General features: G+C 40.4%; 1 protein-coding gene across 3 annotated transcripts in view; it reads left to right on the top strand.

The window, feature by feature from the left end:
• The window catches only part of BEND5 (BEN domain containing 5), an 853,353-nt gene that overhangs the window by 650,487 nt on the left and 182,023 nt on the right, over positions 1 to 20,843 (top strand). For all 3 annotated transcript variants that reach the window (XM_085232377.1, XM_085232376.1, XM_085232378.1), the window contains exon 8: positions 20,671 to 20,785. In XM_085232377.1, the coding sequence (XP_085088503.1) occupies positions 20,671 to 20,785 (115 nt within the window). The remainder of the gene's footprint in view (positions 1 to 20,670; positions 20,786 to 20,843) is intronic.

Here is a 20,843-nt window from a genome sequence, read left to right as displayed (position 1 = left end):
AATGCATCGCATGAGTACCCTTTACATCCAAAGGTTGGGCAGTGCTCTCCTCCTCAGGCTGTGACACTCATCGTGAGCACTGATGCTTGTCATGTTTGGGGATGAGAAAGTAGGAATAGGGTCTAGGATGTAGAGGGTTTTCAGTTTACTCTTATGAACATTTTCTAACAGACTGGAGTCACTGCTGCTACTGGAGAGTTTTTATCGTTTAAAAAAAAATAAAAGTGAATTCATTTTACAACTTGAATTAATCTCTGTTCAAGTTTCTGAGAGGTTTTAGTTATGATTTTGGATCCTTTTTTTTTTTTTTTAATACCTCTCTTAAAAAGTGAAAAAACAGTTCCCCTCTGTTCCCTCAAAGAAAAAAAAAATAAAGAAAACTAAACAGTATTTTTGTTTCAGAAAATATTTTATATAAAAAATATATGCTACTTACTGTCTTTGTTTCACATTGCACTTCTAGGACAAGTATCTTAAGCAAGTAGATAGATACTTCTATCTTACAGATGGGACCAAATATCAGATAATGCCTATATACACATGCAATATGCACGTGTGCGCAAAATCTGTCAATGAGTTCCTGCCCTCTAATAGCTGATGTTAAGATAGCTTTTCAAAGGCTTGAATTTCATTTAAGATCTGGCAATAACAGTATTTTTTTCCAGTGTTCTTAGTCTTATTTTCCTTCCTTTGCCTGCTAGATTTTCTTTGTGGAAAGCCGCAAATGCACGTGGAGTGTTGTAGGAGATTTGTTGGCTAGCATGTTGAAATTTGTCCTGTATGCCTTGGTTTTTGCAAGTCTAGCACCTGCAGCTCTAGCAACTCTAGATGTACTTAGGCTGGACTGGTCCTCAAAAACTCATCATCTTCTGTTAGAATGGGAGCTATCTGCTGTCTTTGTAATATGTTTGCCACTGTGATGTCCATAATGCCATTTAAATGTAGAAATAAAATATGGTCCTATAAGCATTTACTCTAAATAAAGTTTGCTGATTTGGGAGCCCAATATGGAAAACCCAGTACTATAGAGATGACAGAGGGATCCCACGGCCGGGTTTGCAGATGCAGAGCATCTTGTACTAAATGCAATTTGACCTGAAGCTGACCTTGAAGATTATGGGCTGAACAGGGAGCAGCCATTAAAAAGAAAATGTAAGGAAAACAGGCACCTGGGACTCTTATCCATAAGAAATGGAGCAAAAATGACTTTTCAATCAATCTCTTTTCATTACCGCTGCTTAAATGGATGCTCCCTCTAGCTTCAGCTTAAATCAGATGATATGAAATGAAAAACCAGACTACACTGGTCGGTGTCTTTTGGTTTTCAGTTAACATTCTGTCTGTTTTTAAACCCCACTCTCTTCCCACTAGAGGGCAGGAAAAAAAAGAAAAAAAAAAACCAACAACATTTGTACAAATTTTAATTCTATATTTAAACAGTGGGATAGAAGGGGACAGACTGCCTGAAAACAATGTTTCCACCAACTGTTTCTGCTGTTGTAGAATAATTCACCAGGCTAGTGGGTTATTTGAGCTTGCTCTTTACATAACTAAGGTGCTATTTCCCCCTTTGTGTGCTACAAAGGATTTTATTTCAGGACAGATTCAAGATGTTCTCTTATTTATTTATTTGTTTATAGATTTCTGGAGGATCCCTGAAGGAACTAATAGAAAAGTCACTGCAAAAGAACTGGCACTTCCCTTCCCTTTCTTTCTTTCTTTTTTTTTCTTTTTTTTTCCTTTGTGGGAGACACATTGCAAATGTGTAGAGTCATTCAGGAACTTGTTGCTTCTGCTTGGAATTTCTGCTGAACACTGTCATCCATTATGAAGAAATAAGAGAAATAAGCTGCACCTGGGTTAAAAGTTGCTTTTCTGCTTCCTTTACTAAGCATAAATCTTAGAGCATTAAGAGTGTAAGTGATAGCTGAAAGACAGGACAGGGCATGTTTTAAATACAAGAGTATATGCAGCTAATAAAGCCATTACACATGAAAAAAAACCTTTCTGAATTAACACAGGTGATAATCTTGCTTATTTAGTTTCTAGAGTTTAAATTTAATAAATTAAATAGTTTCTAGAGGATAAATTTCACCTAGAAAGATGGAACTCTGTTCCGTAGGTATTGGTATAGGATGCTTTCGTTTTAGCAGCCATGCTGGAGGAAAACACTGAGCCCAAAACGTGCCTTTTGTGGTAGAGATGGGATCCTCAGGGCTTGAGGGCGTAGTCTGCTGGACTTCACCTAAGGCTGAATTTATGTTGGAATAAATGCTTGCTTTGTGTAAGTTCTAACTTCATTCTATGTACTTTATTTGTTGTACTTTTCCTTTTAGCAAGCTAAATCTTCATTTCTCAGCTGTATTTCATAGCAGAGGAGGAAAAAAAACATAGAATTCCATAGAATACATGAATCTTATACAAACATGTTTGTCATATTAATGTCAGGTTTCAGTTCTGTCTTCTCTGCTAAATAAAAGCGGCTGGAAGCAAATGCTTATACTACGCTGGTTACATCTAGGCTCAAACAAGTGAATATTTCCTTATGTATCACGACATAGCTTGTGATTCATCTCTTAGTGCAGGAGGTGCTCTGCTCTGGCCATGCAGCAGCTCCCAGATACAAGACTGCCCTTTGTGGTACCATTGCCAGTGTTTCAGCTTGCTGACTGCATTTCTGTTACTGAAGAGAATGAAACTAAATAGAAGCTCCTCCTTAAAGGGCTTCATACTGTCTTCCTCCCACAAAAGTACAAAAATGCTGAGCTTCCATTCCTTTTCAGTATTCACCTGTACCCCTTGCAGACCTCCTCTCCCAGCTGCAATATATAGGAAAATGCATTTGCCATTTCTGCTATTGCAGAGTTCCATCCCTGAGGTGACTGCTCTTAGTTAAGAAAAACAAAAAAGAAAACTCTTTTTATGAAATGAATGGCATCCTGTGTACGTAAGATATTATGCATATGTTGTGGTGGGAGTGGATGGAAGCACTCTGTTCATTTAGCCACAGCTTAGCACTTAGAAGCAATGAGGGAGCATGGCAAACAGAAGCTAAGGTTCATGGTCTCTTTTATAGGGGTTCAGGAAACCTAATGATGAGAAGCAGACAAAGACAACAGAATTCAACAGCCCAACCATAAAATGAGCTGCAGGGCTCTCTTAAAGTTGCATTCATCCTTCTCACTAGGACTTTTTTTTTTTTTCCTTTAAGAGCACAGCTCCTAAGCTTTAATACAAAGGGAAACACTCTCCTTGACTTCTAAAGCAACATGAAAAACACTATTGTCTGTCCCTTGTAAATCTCCTGGATGGGATTTTAGTGTGAAGTATCCCAGGGGAGGGAGGTTGCTCTGAGGATATAAAGCGCCCATATCGGAGTAACAGAAATAAAAGCTCCTCTTAGAAATGTTGATGTAAATAGGCCATAAGAAGAATTTCTCTTACCCAAAGCGATATTAGGTATTACAAGATAGCACATTCTGAATCAAATTGCTGTGGTCTCAGGCAGGCGTGAGAGGTTACACAACTGGTTTCCTGAGCTGGAGGAAATTTATAATGAGGTTAAATTTTTCTGGCTCTGTAGTTTTGTTATTCACTCTTACTGTTCGCTCTTGGTATCCCTTCAGCAGCAGTGGGACAGTGAAGCTGGGCTCAGCAGACAGTTTCACCCCATAAGCCTAAACCTGCATGCTTGCTTTGCATCTTCTGTAGTAGGAGTGGACCTGTCTTAACTCCTCATCCCTAGGATAACAAGGTCAGCTTTGCTTACCCAGCTAAGAAATGTCAACTGGTTTTGTTTGATTCAGTTTGCTCTTTGCCCAGGGCAGGCATTTGACTACCTCTGCTTTACTAATCCTCTTTACAGTAATCAGAGTTAAAGGAGCCCTTGGTCTTCAAGAGAGGATTGAGAAAGGCTCCACTGCACAACAGCAGGCAAATTTGCTTTGTCTCCGGGTGGGATTGCCCAATTAATCTCTTAAACACACTGGTTTTGCAATGTTTTTTCATTGCTCATACTTGTGACTAACCTTGAAGATCATTTCCTCCCACCTCTAACCAATCTGCCTCCAAGCCAGAGCATGTCATCTTTGTATCAGTACACTGTGGCACTTCATTGGTGTCTGAGGACAGGAAAAAGAGAAAATATTGATATAGCTGAATTTCATGGTCACTTAGCTCCCCTTAATGTGGTCTGTTTTTCAGCTGGAAACTGGAATCCAGGTGGATTTTGAAGATGCTTGTCTCTTCCCAGTTATCAGCTATCAGTTAGATCGAGGCCGTTTTACATGCATATGGCTCTGAATAGCTGTGGGCAGCTCTTTTGGGGAGTGGTATTATGCTCATGTTGTATAGCTTCTCTGGGCCTCATTGAGAGAGCAGGCCTTAGGAGGTACTTGGCTTATAGCCAAGAGCATCCATTGCACTGTGCATATAGCTTTCCCCAAGGAGCTTGGCATCCTTGGGTCCCGTGGTGCTGGTGGGTCAGGTACTAGTCCTGCCCAAGTAGAGTTAGTCCAGAGCATGAATATGCAAAAATCAGAACAGGGATGTAAAAAAACAAGTTGAGTGTTGTCTTTAGATTCCACCTGAGTGGCTCTGTTGTCAATGAAAAAGCAATGGCTCACAGTGAGTAATTGTCATTAATTTCAAGGAGTCTGTGCTGTGAGCTGAAGCCCTTTCTGTAAGGGCAGCAGTGAGATATGTACTGATCAAGCTGCAGGTGTTGTAGCAGCATGTCTGGTTTCACAATTAGCTCTCTTCTTGTTTTCACACTTTTCTTTAAGCCTTTTCTTTCTCCTTCAGTAGCATCCAAGCTCTTCCTCACAACTGATATTAATCTTGCTAGTCTATCGTTTATAGCTTTGTCTTCTGACCCTTTGTTCCTTGCCTGCCCTGACTCAGTTCAACTGAATTGATTTTTGTTTTCATTTTGTTTTCAATTCCTTTGTCTCAGAGATGCCCTGTGCTTGCCTTCCTTCTTCTTTTGCCTCTGCAGTAGCTGCTGCTCTAAGGAGCCTGCATTCATGTGTGGCTAGGGCTTGACTGCTGAAGACTTTTTTTTGACATGAGGGCACCTGGATGAAATTCTTCCTCTGCTCCTGAACAGGTTGCTCACCTGTTTTGCGTGTCAGAGTATTGTGTACACGTTTGTAAAGAGTCTCCTTGACTTCTGCTGCTTAAATCTCCTTTGGAGGGCAAGTAGAAGGGACTCATGATGAAAGCAAGTTCCTCCCTGAGAGAACAGCACCTTTGCTGAGGTCATCTTTGCGCTTTCAATGTGGTCCTGGTTTGCACTCTAAGGATTGAGAGAAGGGGGTAACAGGGCACATGCTCCAGCCAAAAGTAGACATACATGCCTTAGCAATCCTGCTTAATGTTGTCTCGAAAGAAATATAATTGTGCAAGTTGTTTTGATGGATAATGCTTGGACAAAATTCTATTAAATGCTTTATGGATAAGAAATTAGAACGTGGGTTTGGGATCATAGATTCTTAGAATCACCAAGGTTGTACAAGACCTCCAAGATCATCTAATTGAACCATCTACTTACCACCAATATTTCCCCACTAAACCATATCCATTAGTACAACATCTAAACATGTCTTGTATACCTCCAGGAGCAGTGATGCAACCACCTCTCTGAAAGTCACCTTTCCCAGGAAAATTGGGCCCTTAGTGATAGGAATGGCTGCTAAATAACCATTTCCAGATGTGCCCCATAGTGCCAAACTCAAAGGTCTGGTATCTTATTACCCCTTGCTGAACATGTAATACAACCTTGGTATTCATCTGTCCTCTGACATAGAGATTAGTTTAATCTTTGCTTTCTCTTTATGTAGTAGATGATTGGAGATGGCTGAAAAGCTAGTTAATTTTTTTAATACCGCAGTTTTTCAAAGAATGCTTTATTAGTAATACTGTGAAAACTCACTTTTGTGTTTCTGTTTTTTGTTCTTTTTTTTAATCTTGTATTCTTGTCTCCCTTCCCACATTTTTGTCACTTTATCTCTGAGGGAAGAAAATTATGAAGGGGAGAGGAGTTGGGAAGGGAAAGAAAGAAAAAAATCAACTATTGATCTGTTTTCACAGTTAAAAAAAGGAAGAAAGGAAAAATGTGTAGGACTTTTTTATGACAATAACGTTTCCTTCCAAAGTTAGAAGAAAAATTCAATTTTGAGCCAGCACACAAAATATTAAAAAAGTTAAGTCCTGCCTTATATTATGGTCAAACATAAGCCAGGTTTTTGTGTGACTGTAGAACAGATACATTATGAATAATAACAGTATGGCAAATCATGACACCAAAGTGAGAACAGGAGGATGCAGGTTCCTTGCTGCAGAACAAGCCAGTCAGGCCTTTTGAGCTTTGAGCAAAACCTCGTCTAGTGAGAGGTGTCCCTGCCTATAGTAGGGGGGGCTGGAACTCAATGATCTTAAAGGTCCCTTCCAACCCAAACCATTCTATGATTCTATGATCTGTCAAATGGTGGCAAAATTGAAGACTGGAGCTGCAAAAATGCCTTCTCCCGGGAGATGATACAAGAGTACTGTCTTTTTAAAGTTATGTCTGTGGGAAGGAGTGGGGAATAGCAAGCTCTGTTCTCCTGGGTCAGAACTGGAATCCCTTGGAAATTAACCCGTAATTCACTGCAGGCAGGCTGGCTGCCCTGCATTGGATCCAGCAGCTGAGAAGTGACTCCTTCAAGTGGCTTTGAAATAAACCTTTACTCCACAGTGCTCATGTTAGTCCGAGGTCTCAGCTTCTCTGGTGTTTTCAGTGGCACTCCTTCCCTTCTGATTCCTCTAATATTTTTTCTTCTTCTTGGTGATGTTCCTAGAGTCTAAGGATAAGAGCAAAATAACACCTTGACGTTAGTTTATGTGGTCATAGTGCTGCCAGAGTCATTGCTGCTAAGTGCTTGGGGAGAGGTTCTGTCTGAAGGCTTGCTGGCACTTGAGAGTTCATTTGCATCAAGGCAGGCTGTGAATGTAGAGTGTGGTAGATTGTTTCTTGAGAAATTCTTATTCTGGAACAAGAGCATCTTATTATTCCTACTTAGTTTAATATGCTTCAAAGTAGATTCTGCAATAAAAATGTCTCCAAACAGAGTTCCTAAGGAAATGTTTTCTTCTTAAAGCAGCAACAACAAAGCTCCTCAGTGCTTAGAAAAGCCCTGAAAGTTATATCTTGCTAACTTCTTCCCTAGTGCTCTTCAGATGGAAATGTGTACTCCTTACCTGCCTGGAGAATTTTACCTCTTCATGCAGAGATGCTCGTGGCAGACCTACTCATGTGAAGACAGTTTGCTCTCTGAACATTCCATCTTCATTGTTAATTACCATCACCTTCAGGATATTCAGTGCAGCTTCATTTTCACAGTGAGGCTTTCTTTGGAAGGGAGGTGGGGGTTTACAACTTATTCTGCTGCTTAGCAGCCAGGAGCTCATCTTAGTTGATAGACAGTGGCCCTCATTTATTTCTGTAGAGCTTATTCTTGCCTGGATGCCATGCACTGTAAATAAAAAGAGATCCCTCTCCACTGGTGAGGAGTAAAGCAAAGCTGTTGCAGTGTTGTTTTTTTCATGTAGAGATATGGTTACTTTTATTGTTGTTTTTTTTTTTTTTTTAATAAAGATTAAAATCACAGAAAAAAAGCTTTTTCTTCCTGGAGCCTGGTGTAAGCAGCTACCCAACAAGTTCCCTCCAGCAGCTCTGGAAGCAGCCTGAGGATGTACATCTTTCATCTTGAATTCAAGGCGAGAAAATTCAGATGCAGCCAGCAATTTCTTGGCCATCATATCTTCCCAGAGGATTAGGATTTTGTTGAATAAATTTCTCTCTTGTTTTTTTCCTTCAGTCTGGTCAGCTCATGAGTCACCCAGAAGTAGTTCAGATATTTCACACAGTCCCTATTTTCATTGTCTGCAGAGACTGAAGTTACAGACTTCGCCATGTATGTAAGACTTCTGTTTCATTTCAGTTTAGATCGGAATTGCTGTGCCTACTATCGGCTCACGTGTATCAAGGGGGAAGTGTATACAGGCCTACTTTTCTCTCACAGTTGCTTAGTTTTACCTGTGTGGCACTGTCAGATGTTTTTCTGTTGTGCAACCCCACAGAAGGTGGAGTGCTGGCACTAGCTTCAGAAGGAAGGTAGCCATCTCTTGCAAAGAGCGAGGTTGGCTGTGATACTGATTCCCCTTTTATGTTTCTTGTGACCAGAAGCAACCACAGGAAAGTGTAAAGTAACTCTTTATTGAATCAGCAGGTGTTCTCTTTTTGTTTTTGGAATTTAATAGGTGTCCATTTTAGAGGTACCGCTTCATTGGATGACAAGAGAAATGCGCAGTGCCTGCAGACTTTGTTCTGCCCCACTTGACTTCAGGAGTTTTACAAGTGCCTTTGCCTGGGTGGAAAGAGATGGGCTGCCTTGCACCTTTTTAGTTGTTTTTTTTTTTATAGAAGGGCTGGAAAATCTGATAAAAGTGAAGCAATATGCACTGCAAGCCTAGTAGAGTAGAAATCAAAGAGGCAACCAAAAGGTGCCATTGTAGATGACTTAGTGTAAATATTCACGTGTCGACAGTAACAGAAAGTGATCACTTATCCCTAGAGGGGGAAGGAGGGCAAAAAACCTTACAGGTTTTCTGTGGAGAAGGTCTGTCATCATTAGAATCTGGAGAATGTATGCTTGTGCTATTTTTGTACATGAATTGCAAAGCAGCAGTTCCAGTAGAGGCCAGGACCTGGGGTTCAGTCCTGAGGAGTGAACTCTTTGGCTCTACTCTTCAGCTGAGCAGGCTGAATCTCTGAGCTGGAGCACAAAAAGATGCAGTGTGTGCTCCTACCCAAATTCCTCTCAGCTCAGATTCCTGATTCATTCTGAATCTTGTGTGTTTATCCCACACTGAGGGGCCCAGGGTGTGAAGGCACCACAGCACCTGGAGGGATGGCTCGTTCCTTGTGTGCTCTTGCTGCTTTCCAGCATTGTGTGCTCTATGTCCACACAAGCAGAGCTGGTCACACCAGCAACCTGTATAGCCAAGTGCTCCACTTGTGACCAACAGTAGCCAAAGACAACTGTCACTGGGTTATTAAAGGTGAAGGCAACTTAGTAGAGATGATCCCAGATATGTTCTTGTGGCTCTCCACAGCTGAAGGAAACTGGAAAGGATAGTTGTGAATGACTTTTATGCTCTATCATATGGCTTAGTGTTCCTGTCTGCTTCATACCTATTGCTCCAGGGTCTCTGCTTGACTGAGCAACATACGTGTAGATGTTGGAAACCATTTTTAGAATGTGTTTAAAATTACAGATTTTTCATTTTTCCTAGCATTATTTATGCAATGCCTTTTTCTCCTTTTTGCTGTGTATTTGATTTTCATATGTAAATGTATTCTGTCTCTCTCTAGAGAAATCTACCTTTTGCCTTCTTGCTTTGCAGCACATTTTTGCTTAGGCTGATCTATCCATCTTCTTATGTAGTTATTATTTGTCTTCTGTAGATTTGTGTAGACCTTATTTCAGTTAATACTGTAAGAGTAAGAGCAAACTGTGGCTGCATATTTGCATTTAATATTGCAAAAATGTGTTATATGGCACGTCCTGGAGGGAAGGAAGCATTAGGTAGCTCTAGTTCATCCTTCCATTCCCATCACCCACCTTTGTTAAACTAAGCCAACTTGAGAGCCTGAAGTATTCCCAGAGAAAGGCAGAGCTGCCAGATACCGAGGTGGTAGCTTCGGGTACAGGGGGTGCTTGGAGTCCTGGTGAAACAATTCATCAAAAAGCTTGAAAGGAGAAATTACATCTTTGGCCATTCCTTGTAGTCCAGCAAACTTCAGTGGTTTCCCAAATAGAACAAAATCTGCCTAGTTCTCCCTAAGTCCCTAACTGAGTTTATTTTCATTGCTTATGAGCTCTGCTGGGAATGTATTTCGGGTGCAGGTGACTTTGGAAACTTCACACTTGTGGTGTGGTCCCCTTGTTGGTCCCTGAAGGGTTTCTGACTTCCTGATGTCCAGTTATTATGGTGAGGGAAGAAAATTGTCATGTTCGAGCTTGTGGGGGAATCAGACTGGTCCTAAGTGGAGCAGCAATAACAAAATAACTTAGATTATTGCTCTTTGTAAGACTCTTCAAATAGAAAACTGGAGAATGAAGGGTTTTTGTTTCTTTTTCTCCTCTTTGTGCTATGCAAGCTGTGGGTATGCAGCTGAAATTCCCATTCAGTGCCATGATCAGAAGACTGATGTTTTGTAAGTTGGTAGTGATAATAGGAAACAAGGCCTGAGTTAACTCTGCAAATGAATATGCCTGCTTAATTTCTTGTTCACGCATTCAGGATCTTCCTATTTTGCTTGCATTTTTTTTCCCTCCTGCCATTGAGGCACTGTCCTGGGTTGTGACCTTCTTGTCTTACACATCATGGAAGGCAGAATCTCCTGCGTATCGGTTCAATTCCGAGGCTTAAATTGCAGCTGTATTTAACATTAGTTAATTCTGTAAAAATTGAGGGCCATAATCCAGCAAATGTTTTTAGTGCTGTCTTGGAGGACTTGCACTCACGGGAAGGACAGATTTTGAATAATAATGACCAAACGCATCATCTTCTGAAGCAACATCTTTAGAACGATTCTGATAAATCCCAAGTAATTCATTAATAAAGCAAGATCATCTGATTCCTGCAGTGTTTCCCCAGGAACTCTATTGTTTCTTCCCAGGAGGAAAAGAGACATCATCTAGGGGATGTTGATCGACTCATTTTGATGCAAAGAGAACTTCAAGCTCCTTACAGCATATTAGGAAAATTAAAGAAAACAAAGCCACTCACTCAGGCTGTGCTGTGCACAGAATTTATGAACTCTTCGGGCAATCCTGCAGCAGCTGTGTGCTCTTGCCAATATGTCCTCTCTTTGACAGCCTTGCATGTTCTTTCAAGTTGATTCCACAGGCTTTGCTGTTGTTCCAGTTCTCCTGGAGATATTTATGACTGTTCATGGGGCCTGGGGGAGATTAGTTTGTAGTTAAGCAAGTGACATCAGCCATCAGGGTAATTAAGCGGCTGAAGAACGGGCTCATCTCCGCAGAGGTCAGGAGGCAGTCTGCTCCCTTCTGTTCATTCCAGCACTTTTTATCAAACAAATCCAGCCTTGGCCTCATTTTGCTTTCCTGTGTGGGTCTGATTATTATTATTTTCAAATTTAGTGGAGATCTCATTACTGTAAGGAAGCAAAGAAATGGGTGCAGTGAAATAGAGGGAAAGATTAAGCTGATACACCACCTGCACTCACATTGAGTACCATGTGCTGTCCTGGGTGGAGGTGGATGTTGCCATTAACATCCTGCTGCTTCTCTGACCAAATGTTCAAGCAGCCTGCTGCTGCCACGAACCCCCATGCTGCAAGCTGTTGAGGAGCTAGCCTTTTCTCTATGCCTTTTTCTAAAACCTGAAAAATCAATGGCATCAAAATGAGTCCTGAGGCCATAAATTGTTGGTTCCAATGAATGAGGCAAAGCTCAAACTGCTAAGTTCCTCCAGGTCTCCAGGTGTTAAATAGCTGCTACAACATCAAAGCAAATCTCAGGGCATGCCAGAAGCCTGCTTTGTCAGGGTAACCTTATGTAAAATATGACCTAGATGATGGTGGTCTTTTGTAACAGTATGTTTCTTGTGGTCTTGTTCCATCATCCAAATTCTGTTTACTAATTTTATTTTTCAAGCAGGATAAGTTATAATAAGGAACGTGGAAAGTTTAAAAAGTAAAAACTAGACTTGCTCTCACAAAATGTTTGATTGCTTCTTTTGTGGTTGTCAGCTTCAACAGACAAAAATTCAGAATGCCACATTTTACCTGGGGCGATCCTGTGTGATGCTGAATACCACCTATGGTTTGTGGAACACATTTAGTGCTCCTTGATTTGTGTGGAAGAAAAGATGACAGTAGTGCTGAGAGTACTCAAGCTTGCATTTCTGAAGTGTCCAGCAATTCTCATTGTCTCAATTGCTAGAATGTTTACTGCCTTCTGTTCTGCTGGACTGGGTTTTAGGAAGAGCTGGGAGAGGGAATGGACAGTCAGTAGCACAGACCTCCTGTAGATCTCTTCCAGCTGAGTAAGAATAGAAAAATTTTCAGGATTTGCTTACAGCACTTAGCAACCTTTTTTGTTGTTGCTTAATACTTACCATATTTCCAAATGTATTCAGCACTCACGTGTTCCATGCATTTGTTTGCAAAATCCATCTGCTGGTTTTGGCCCCAAAGATACCAGCTTTGTTGCCCTGCAAATCTAGGCATTGCTTTCTCAAATTGAACTTAGTAAAATATCAGGGTACGGTAACAACCTGCCAACAATCAGCAGTGCTAGAGATCACAGTCTGGCTCCTGGTCCCTCACCCTAGCCATCAGAAATGCCAACTTCAATTATGTTTTACTGGCAATGTATATATCTTTTCAGCAACATCAAGATGTTGTACTCTACCCTAGCACCAGCAATCACATATCCTCCAAAGCAAATGTGAATCTTTTTATGAGGAAAGAGCCAAAGCTCATAAAGATACAAAGGAAATCCCAAATACTCACCACTTATTTTTTTGGCACTGAATTGATTCTACTTCTCTGTTACTGTTTTTGTGTCTGACTAGGTGACACTGAAATCCATTCCTCTGCATGATCTCCCTGCATGAAATACATCTGGAGCACATGTGGTTAGAACTCTTCAGTATTTTGGGGCGATGTTTGAATGGTCTAAACATAGGCATCAAGCAGAAAGCATGGAACAATCAGTGCACATGAAAGATAGATTATGTAAGTGTATTTCCTTTATGTGAAAACAAAGAGTATAAGCGTAAGTAAATAAATCCACAGGATGTTTTCCAGCCCACTCTATTCCATATGTTCTTAATCAGGGGGCCCATTAAGATGGGCAGGAAAGCCTACCTAGTGGCACTGTATGGTCTATCTTATTCAGTGGTCCTGGGTTGTTTTACTGTGGCAAGAAGTTCCCAAATAGTTTTTTAATTTGTAGTCTTAATGTTACTGGAGACTGTAATGGCAGAAATACATTCTGGTTCAACAGTACAAGGTGGATTTTAATACCTTTATTGTGTGTTCTGGAACATGATTGAAATGCTTGGGCCATATTTTAGTGCTGTAAAATATTAAAGCAGTTGTTAATTACAAATTGTGATGTGTTGATCTGTCCAGGTAGGCTGACCACTCAGCTGTCGTTCTCAGACAATTACACACCAAAGAACATATGGGAAAAACCTGGAGGGATGGGGTGGAGGTGAGCAGGTGTGATGCCCTGAATCAGGTCAGGTACTTGCAGAACTTTATGTGTCTCTGGCAGAATCCATTTGCAAGGCTCTTCACTGCTGCTTCCACCTCTTGTTTTCTTCATCTGGGTTTGTGTTTCAGCCACACTGACTGCGAGGTTAATTATTACTGGGAACCCATGCTGACTGGTGGAGAGGGAGGGAAACGATTTAATTTTTTTTAAGCATTCTTTGGATAAATTACTCCTAGTGCTTACCAAGCACATTAAAACTTGAGTTAAAATCCAGAGTGCCTTGCTCTGGCATTTTAAGCATTTGTTGCTCGTCATTACCAATTCCTTTGCACACAGCCCTAAAGCAGAAGCATGGTTTTCTCTGGAGCTGACATTAGCGCTGTTTCATTGGGCTGGCAAAATGCAGTGAGCTAGTGTGTTCCCTGGGAGACTGGCTGTTTTCCATTTATTTCACTGCTCTGGAAACAGGCCTAGCTGTAATGGCCTAACATATCTTAAAACAGGGAAATTACTAATTCAAGTCAGTGAGCATATTTTCATTTTAAAAGAGTAACAAATTAAATAAACTCCCTGCATTTTGCATTTGAGACCTCAGTGTTTCATCTGCTGTAATCTAATTCACCCATTCATTTCCTGCACATTCATTTTATCCCATTATTTGAAATTTCCTTTGCTTTTAATCCTGTGTTTTGAAGAGACATAGAGTTACAGCGGAGAATAGATGAGAGAGCAATGGTAAATAAAAGAACAAATATCCCATAAAACAGCTTGATGTGCTCCTAATCAATATGCTTATCACAGCTGAATCCTTGAAGTTAAGCATACAACTTTTCTGCCTCTGGTTCATTAAAACTTCTTTAAAGATAGCTGAAATTGGGCCGTGTGTGCAGTCCATCAGGTAACTGTTGCTATTTTATTTTTTTTTAACAGCTATGATGGCTGGAGATAATAAAAAATAATAACCCTTCTGAAATAAACCTAGAGATATTTTGAGGCATTTTCAATCATTGACACACTCAAGCAATGGTATCTTATTTAGTGCTGAAAATAGTGATTTGTTTGGTTGGGACAACCTACCATGATTAAAAACCAACAACCATGATTAAAAAGTCCTGGTAATCCAGATCAACCTAACCCTCAACATGCTAGGGAATGCATCTAGGTCACCTTTCTAACTCCATTTTGCTTGCCTCGTTTGGGTCCTCTTTGTCTTGTCATGGGTAATGATGTTGCTTAGCCATTGCCACCTTTGAGAGCTTCGTGTTCACAGGAACCGTTGGCAGCTTCTCTGTGTTTTCTAACATTTGATTAGTTCTCACTGTGTGGCACCCTCAGGCCTGTACAGTTCTGCTCTGAGCCTATCCTACGGGGAGATGAAGTCTGAGCATCAAGCTAGAGGAAAGGTAGGGTGTGATGAATACTCCCTGACGTCTTTGTGCATGGCCTTGCATCCCTCTCGGAGTGTAAGCATTTCTCCTGTGTTTGTGTGCACAGATGATGTCCAGAGAGAGAGTTAATGAAAAACAGGCAGTGTGCTGGATTTTCCCACTCTCGCTAATTGCAGCAACCACTCAGGCGTATGCATGCAGATATACATTTAGGGTTGGGAGCTGGAAACTGTTAATTTATACTCCAGGCAATGAGATTTTCTTCATCTAACACTATAACCAGTGTGTCTGGTTTACTTTTCCAGTGCTCCTTCACTGCTCATATTTTATTATTTTTTTATGAAACAAACTTTATTTTTGCCACGGATTCCAAAGGAACTTCTGGAAAGCAATTAATAAAGCATCACTTTTCAAACCCATGAATCCCTTCTGTCTTGATAAGATTGTTAAGATAAGGTTTCTTGTTTTCTCTTTACTTCTTATACCCCATCTTCTCCCATTTCTGTCCCAGTGGAAAGCCACAAATAGCTGAGTGGTGGTCTAAGCACTAAGAAGAGGAGCAGCACTATGAGAAGAAGTAGGATCAGCATCTGCAATGATCCTCTGCTTATGGATCACATGCAATGATCCTTTGTAGAGATAATTTCAGCGTCAGCGTGACGTTAGATCATGTCAGTAATCCTGCTGTGAGTCAGCTCTGCTCATTTATCACCATTAAACTGTTTTTTTTTTTGTTTCCCTCTCCACCTCTTGCTGTGGGGTTGAATATTGGAAACACTTCAGGCTAAGGTATTATAGGATCATTTCTGGCTATTGACTGGCCTGGGGGCTGTTCTGACAGCACACATCTGCATTCTGCAGCCCCCACATGGCCTTGCTTTGGTCTGTGCTGACTGAGGTTCAATGTGAGGATGATATCTTTCCTGCCACGCTGGGATGGAGAAGTGTTTTTTATCTGTCATTTTTTTCCCCTTTGCAGCCACAAGAAAAGGATGGGGGATGAGCAGACCAGGATCCCTTTTCCAAAACAGAATTCCTTCATGCCTAATGACAAGACAACAAACTTCACATTCTTGTTTACCTACTTTCCACAAATGCACGAGCATAACATCTTTCCTATTGGTTTCAGTGTCCTTTAACAGGACATTTCAATATTTATACAAGGATGAGCGTTCAGGGCCCCTTTTATACTTATTTTCCAGTGAATATACCATATGTTTGTGTTCATGCTTAAAAGTTGTGCTCTCTTTAACCTATAGACTCTGGTAAGCTGACTGTAGGACACCATCAGCTAACCACTCGATGTTAGGAAATGGGTCTGAAAATATTAATCATTTCTTCTTTCTTGTCATATGCTAGAACACAGTCCAGGATACGTTTGCATTAGCAGTTGCCATATTGCATTAGGATCTGTGGTAATTAGGTTTTCAGTAGTAGGAACAGGGCAAATGTATGATATAGTTATACAATTAAATGTATTGTCAGAGTGAAAGGATGTGGTGAGGCAGAAAGAGGATAATGCAGGCTTTGCTTTGGAAGGAGCAAATGTGAAGAGGTCATGTTAGAGACGGCAGGAAGTTTAAACAGAGTTTAAAGCAGTTGATTGAGGAAACACAATTTCCGCTGTTCTTTCTGGGTAAGCAGAGAAGGTTGCTTTGCTTCATTACAGGAGGAGGGATGGTGGCAGAGGGTGGGTTAGGCTGGGTTAGGGAAGAGAAGTGTCACAGGATCTGGTGTTATGATAGGTGCGAGGTGCTGAGCTGCAGGAGAAATTCCAGCAAGCACATCTGGTCTTGAGAAAGAATTATGGCAGCAATGTGACTCTTACTAGAGAAGGTCTGGTCCAGATTTGGCACAGTTTCAGTGAAGTTCGCCAGAAAGGACTGATTAAAAAAACAACAGCTCGTTGCTAAGATGTCTAGTGCTTTATGATAGCATATCTAACAGCTTGCAGTTGTCAGCACTGTTTTCCTTTCCCCTGTTTTTACTTCTTTCTTTCTTTCCCCTCACAACAACTGTGGAAAGCTCCTTAAAGTTAATATAAAGTCTGCACTTGATTTTGCGTGGCCTATGGATAAGCCTCTTCTCGTGTCATGGCTGATTGCTGATTTCTGAGCCGTTCTAGTTCCAGGCAGCATCTATAATTGCATGTTATTATTTAAAAAATGATTATTTTAATTACTTTCCAGAAAGGAGTGTACCGAAATACTTTCTATTTGTTTGCTTCTTTTAATTGGAGAACTTTTACACACTTTCATGTGCCCGAGTAGGTCTACTCCACCAAGTTCTTTCTTTTATCTTGAAGCGACTTGAAGAGACAATATGCAGTTAATGGGACATTTTCTTTGACCTCTAGCTGTGGAGATTTGTTTTTAAATAATACTTGTCGTATTTTTCATAGATGGTGTGACTGATTCAGATTGGATTATTTCATTTGACCCAAACTGGGGCTGTGGTTCGAAGATCCAAGTAATCTGTGGGCAGCTGTTTTTTTTTCTTTAATAGCAAACTAATTGGCAGACCAATTAATCTGCTCATCTGTGAAGAGAAAATTTATAGCAATAAGTAGTTCTATTTCCAGAAGTCATTCTCTAAAGTAACATTACAGTGGCCTTGTTTACTTCATGCCCTGCAACATGATCCAGTGCTTCAACAGTAGCACAGGTCAATTAGTGGACAAATTAAGCAATTATTAGCCACTAACAAGGGTGACTGGCATCATTACCCTTCCTGTTTACCAGCAAACTGTTATTTTAATACAAAGATCAACAAATAAATTAGGGCATCTGTTGTATTGCCATGTCTGCCTTGAAGTAAATGATATTAAATGGGCTTTGGTTGCTGCCAAATTCCTAACCCCAGCCTAATGAGATACACTGATATGTCTCTTGCTGATTACAGAAGCTGTAAAATTTAGTTTGTATTGATTTATTAACAAGACCAAGTTCTCTGGTATGATTTCTTTTTGTTTTTTTCTAATAGTTTGATATCTGTCTTTTTACTTTAAATGTTATTGATCCAGAGCCCATCAGGTTCCTCTGAAAGACAAAAGTCTATGCTAATTGTATTGATTATTTGGATGCTTACAATAGTTTTATGGTGAGTTCATGTACGTTTTCATCTGGTGCTTCTCCTTGGAGTTGCTTTTCTTTCAGGCTACATTTCTCTTTGTCAGTTATTTTTAACACTTGCTTTGTATTTCTGTCATGGGGGTAAGTCTTGGTCAGATTTAAGTAATATGGTCTCCTAACTATGCAAGTAGAGTAAACTGTTTCTGACTGGGTGAACATAACTGCAGAATGTTCTAACAGATTGAGGATACACTGGGAGATGCTGGGTCTGATTTTCTACCAATCTGCTCTGTGTCCAAGATTAGTCTGTTCCCTCTTGTCTAGTGTACCTGGTGCAACAGTGTGTTGTGAAGAGCCAGCATTCACTCATAACATGTTTATAGAGCCTTTCATGCTACAGCATCTGCTTGGTTAGGGAATAATAATTCACTTTGCAAAGCTGATAACTGCACCTTCTAGTTGCTGGTTCGCCTTTGCAAGCTCTGTGAGTGTGGATGCATCAGTAACAGGAGGAAAACAAGCAGAGTCTGGACAAGGCTCTTGGGATAGCTACAGACAAAGCAAAACTCTGAGACACTGGGCTCTTGTGCCAACTCCTGAATGAGGGATTCCGGTATTGTTCAGTCTGGCGAAGAGGAGGAGGAGACTATATCTCTCTCTATAATTCCCCGAAAGGAGATTGTGGTGAGCTGAGGGTTGGTCTTTTCTCCCAGGTAATGGTAACTGAATGAATGGTAACGTCCTTAAGGTGAACCAGGGGAGGTTCAGGTTGGATATTAGAAAATTAGAAAAGGTCTTTTCCAACCTTAGTGATTCTGTTTCTGGGTGGTTAACTCTTCCACGTCTTAAAGAAAACACAAATAGCTGTAGGGTTTTCAGTCTAGTTGCAAACTTTTTAAAATTAAAACCAGCATACTGTCTCCAGAAGCCAGGACCTAAGTGGAGGACTGAATCCTTTTCAGTAGGTTTGAACCCTCCCGTTGTGCTAACTATGGGTTATGTTTAGACACTGTCAGAGAATGGTCATAGCAGCAGTTTAACTTATCTAAGCCTTTTATGTTTACATACAGGAAACCTGGTTATTTGGGGTCCATCTGTGTCATTTCTTCTTGTTCTTGCTGTTGTATAATGAACAAAAGACAGAACACCAGTCCCAATGCAGATCGGTGTTCAATTTCTTACACTGGGAGGAGATAATTGCAAAAAACATTTCCTGAGCAACATTATTACGTATATGCTAATTTGCCTCAGAAATTCAGGCCTAGTCTCTTTTCCTGTGGAAGATCCAGTCATAGAAAGGGTTTAGTCTTCAGGTTTAGTCGCTAATAGATGAGAAAATTGGTGATGTTTACAGTCAGATACACCTTGACCACCGTAGATATTTCATAAACTTCATTTTACCCCTTATGTATGCTTCAATAAATTGGAAATAATTCCAATAGCAACATAGGCTTAAATTTGTTAATATTTGAAATACAAAGTGGGTGTTATGATTTAGGCCAAATGAAGTACGAATACAAAATGTGACATTTGGGTCCTGTTTTTACAGAATGTTTCAACCAAGACATAAGCAAGTATTTTTAACCTGACACATATTTGGATTTTAGTTTGTATTTTTCTAAAGATTTTTACTGCATCATAAGGAATCAAGTTTAAACTCAACTTTCTGAAGTCACCTAGTTAGCCCATGCCATCTCTTCTGTACTTAACTATTGCTTGTTATATCTATTCCCTAGGGTTTGCCTTGTCCGACATTAAATGTTTCTGATGATGGGGTTCCACTATTCCCCTGGAGAGATGATTCCACAGTATAATAGAGCTTACCATTAGTGAAATTTTACTCATGATCAGCCTTAATTTTTCTCTGCTTAATTTTATCCAGTTACTAGAGCATAGTGATTGATTTATTCTACGGAAATTCAGTAAATGGTTCCTGCTTCACAGGATGGACATTACAATAAATAGCAAACTGTCATGACCTATCTGTGGGTGTCCTGAGATTACACAGGAACTCAATTTATTTCGACATTTGTTCCCTGGAAACTATTCCTGTCAGTACCAACTCAGTGGGAGATAAGCAATGAATGGAACTTCTCGGCTGCCTGCCTTCTGCCCCCGTGCCAACCTTGGAGCAAGGAGAGGATGAGTTACTCCCTGAGAGCAAGCTTAGAGGCAGGAGCCCTGGTGGGGTCTGATGCTGGATGTGCCTGGAGGAAGGGATTTTAGGATCTGTCATTTTCCTTGCTGCCATGATAAAGGATTTGCCTTGATGAAGCGGAGTTGTTCCTGTTTTGTACGGTGTAAAGCAAGTGATGAATCTGACCTTATGAATTCCAAACTGTCAGTCTCACAGTTTTCCCTGTGCCTGGTACAGAGTTGATGTAACTCTCCTGAATATAGTAGGATATTTTATACCTCTTCACACATTCAGATCTCTGTGTCTAGGGTAGATCTAGATACCTTCTTGAACAAATTTGAGGCGGTTCAGGTCAACGGATTGCCACTCCTGAACTGCATGGCAGTACATGCCCATGTACGTACATGCTGGCCATGTAAGGTGCTAAGTTTAAACTAGTCATTAGTTCTCAATTTTACCACTTATGAGGAAAACGTTTCTTGTGATTGAGCTGATGAGAAGTAACTTGACTAGTTCTAATATAGTGGTCATACTGTATTTGAATTATCAAGATGGGCTAAGGATATTTATTCTTAATGTTGTTATTTCTGGAGATTTTTTTTTTTTTTTAAGTAAAAAGTGTTATGTGATTGCCAGTGGCTGGTTCTGTTTGAAGCAGAACCAAGGAACCAAGAGGAGCGATCATTTTAGTCTTTTATATGTGAGTTTTCAGATAGATACCTGGAAATTATTGACGCTATAAACCACCTCTCCTCAAGTTCATCTTTTGTTTTTCTCAGGTATAATTGATTTCCTTGTGAGCCAGCATCCTATTGCAAAAGTACTGAGAGACCACCTGGTGTTCAAGATTGCACCTATGCTCAATCCCGATGGAGTATACCTAGGAAATTACAGGTATGATATGGAGAATTAATCTCTATATTGTTATATCTACCTTATACACACTGTTCTG

This window comes from Meleagris gallopavo, chromosome 10, assembly GCF_905368555.1.
Source record: "Meleagris gallopavo chromosome 10, MGAL_WU_HG_1.1, whole genome shotgun sequence".
NCBI lineage: Eukaryota > Metazoa > Chordata > Aves > Galliformes > Phasianidae > Meleagris > Meleagris gallopavo.
This window is presented reverse-complemented; position numbering and strand designations above follow the sequence as displayed.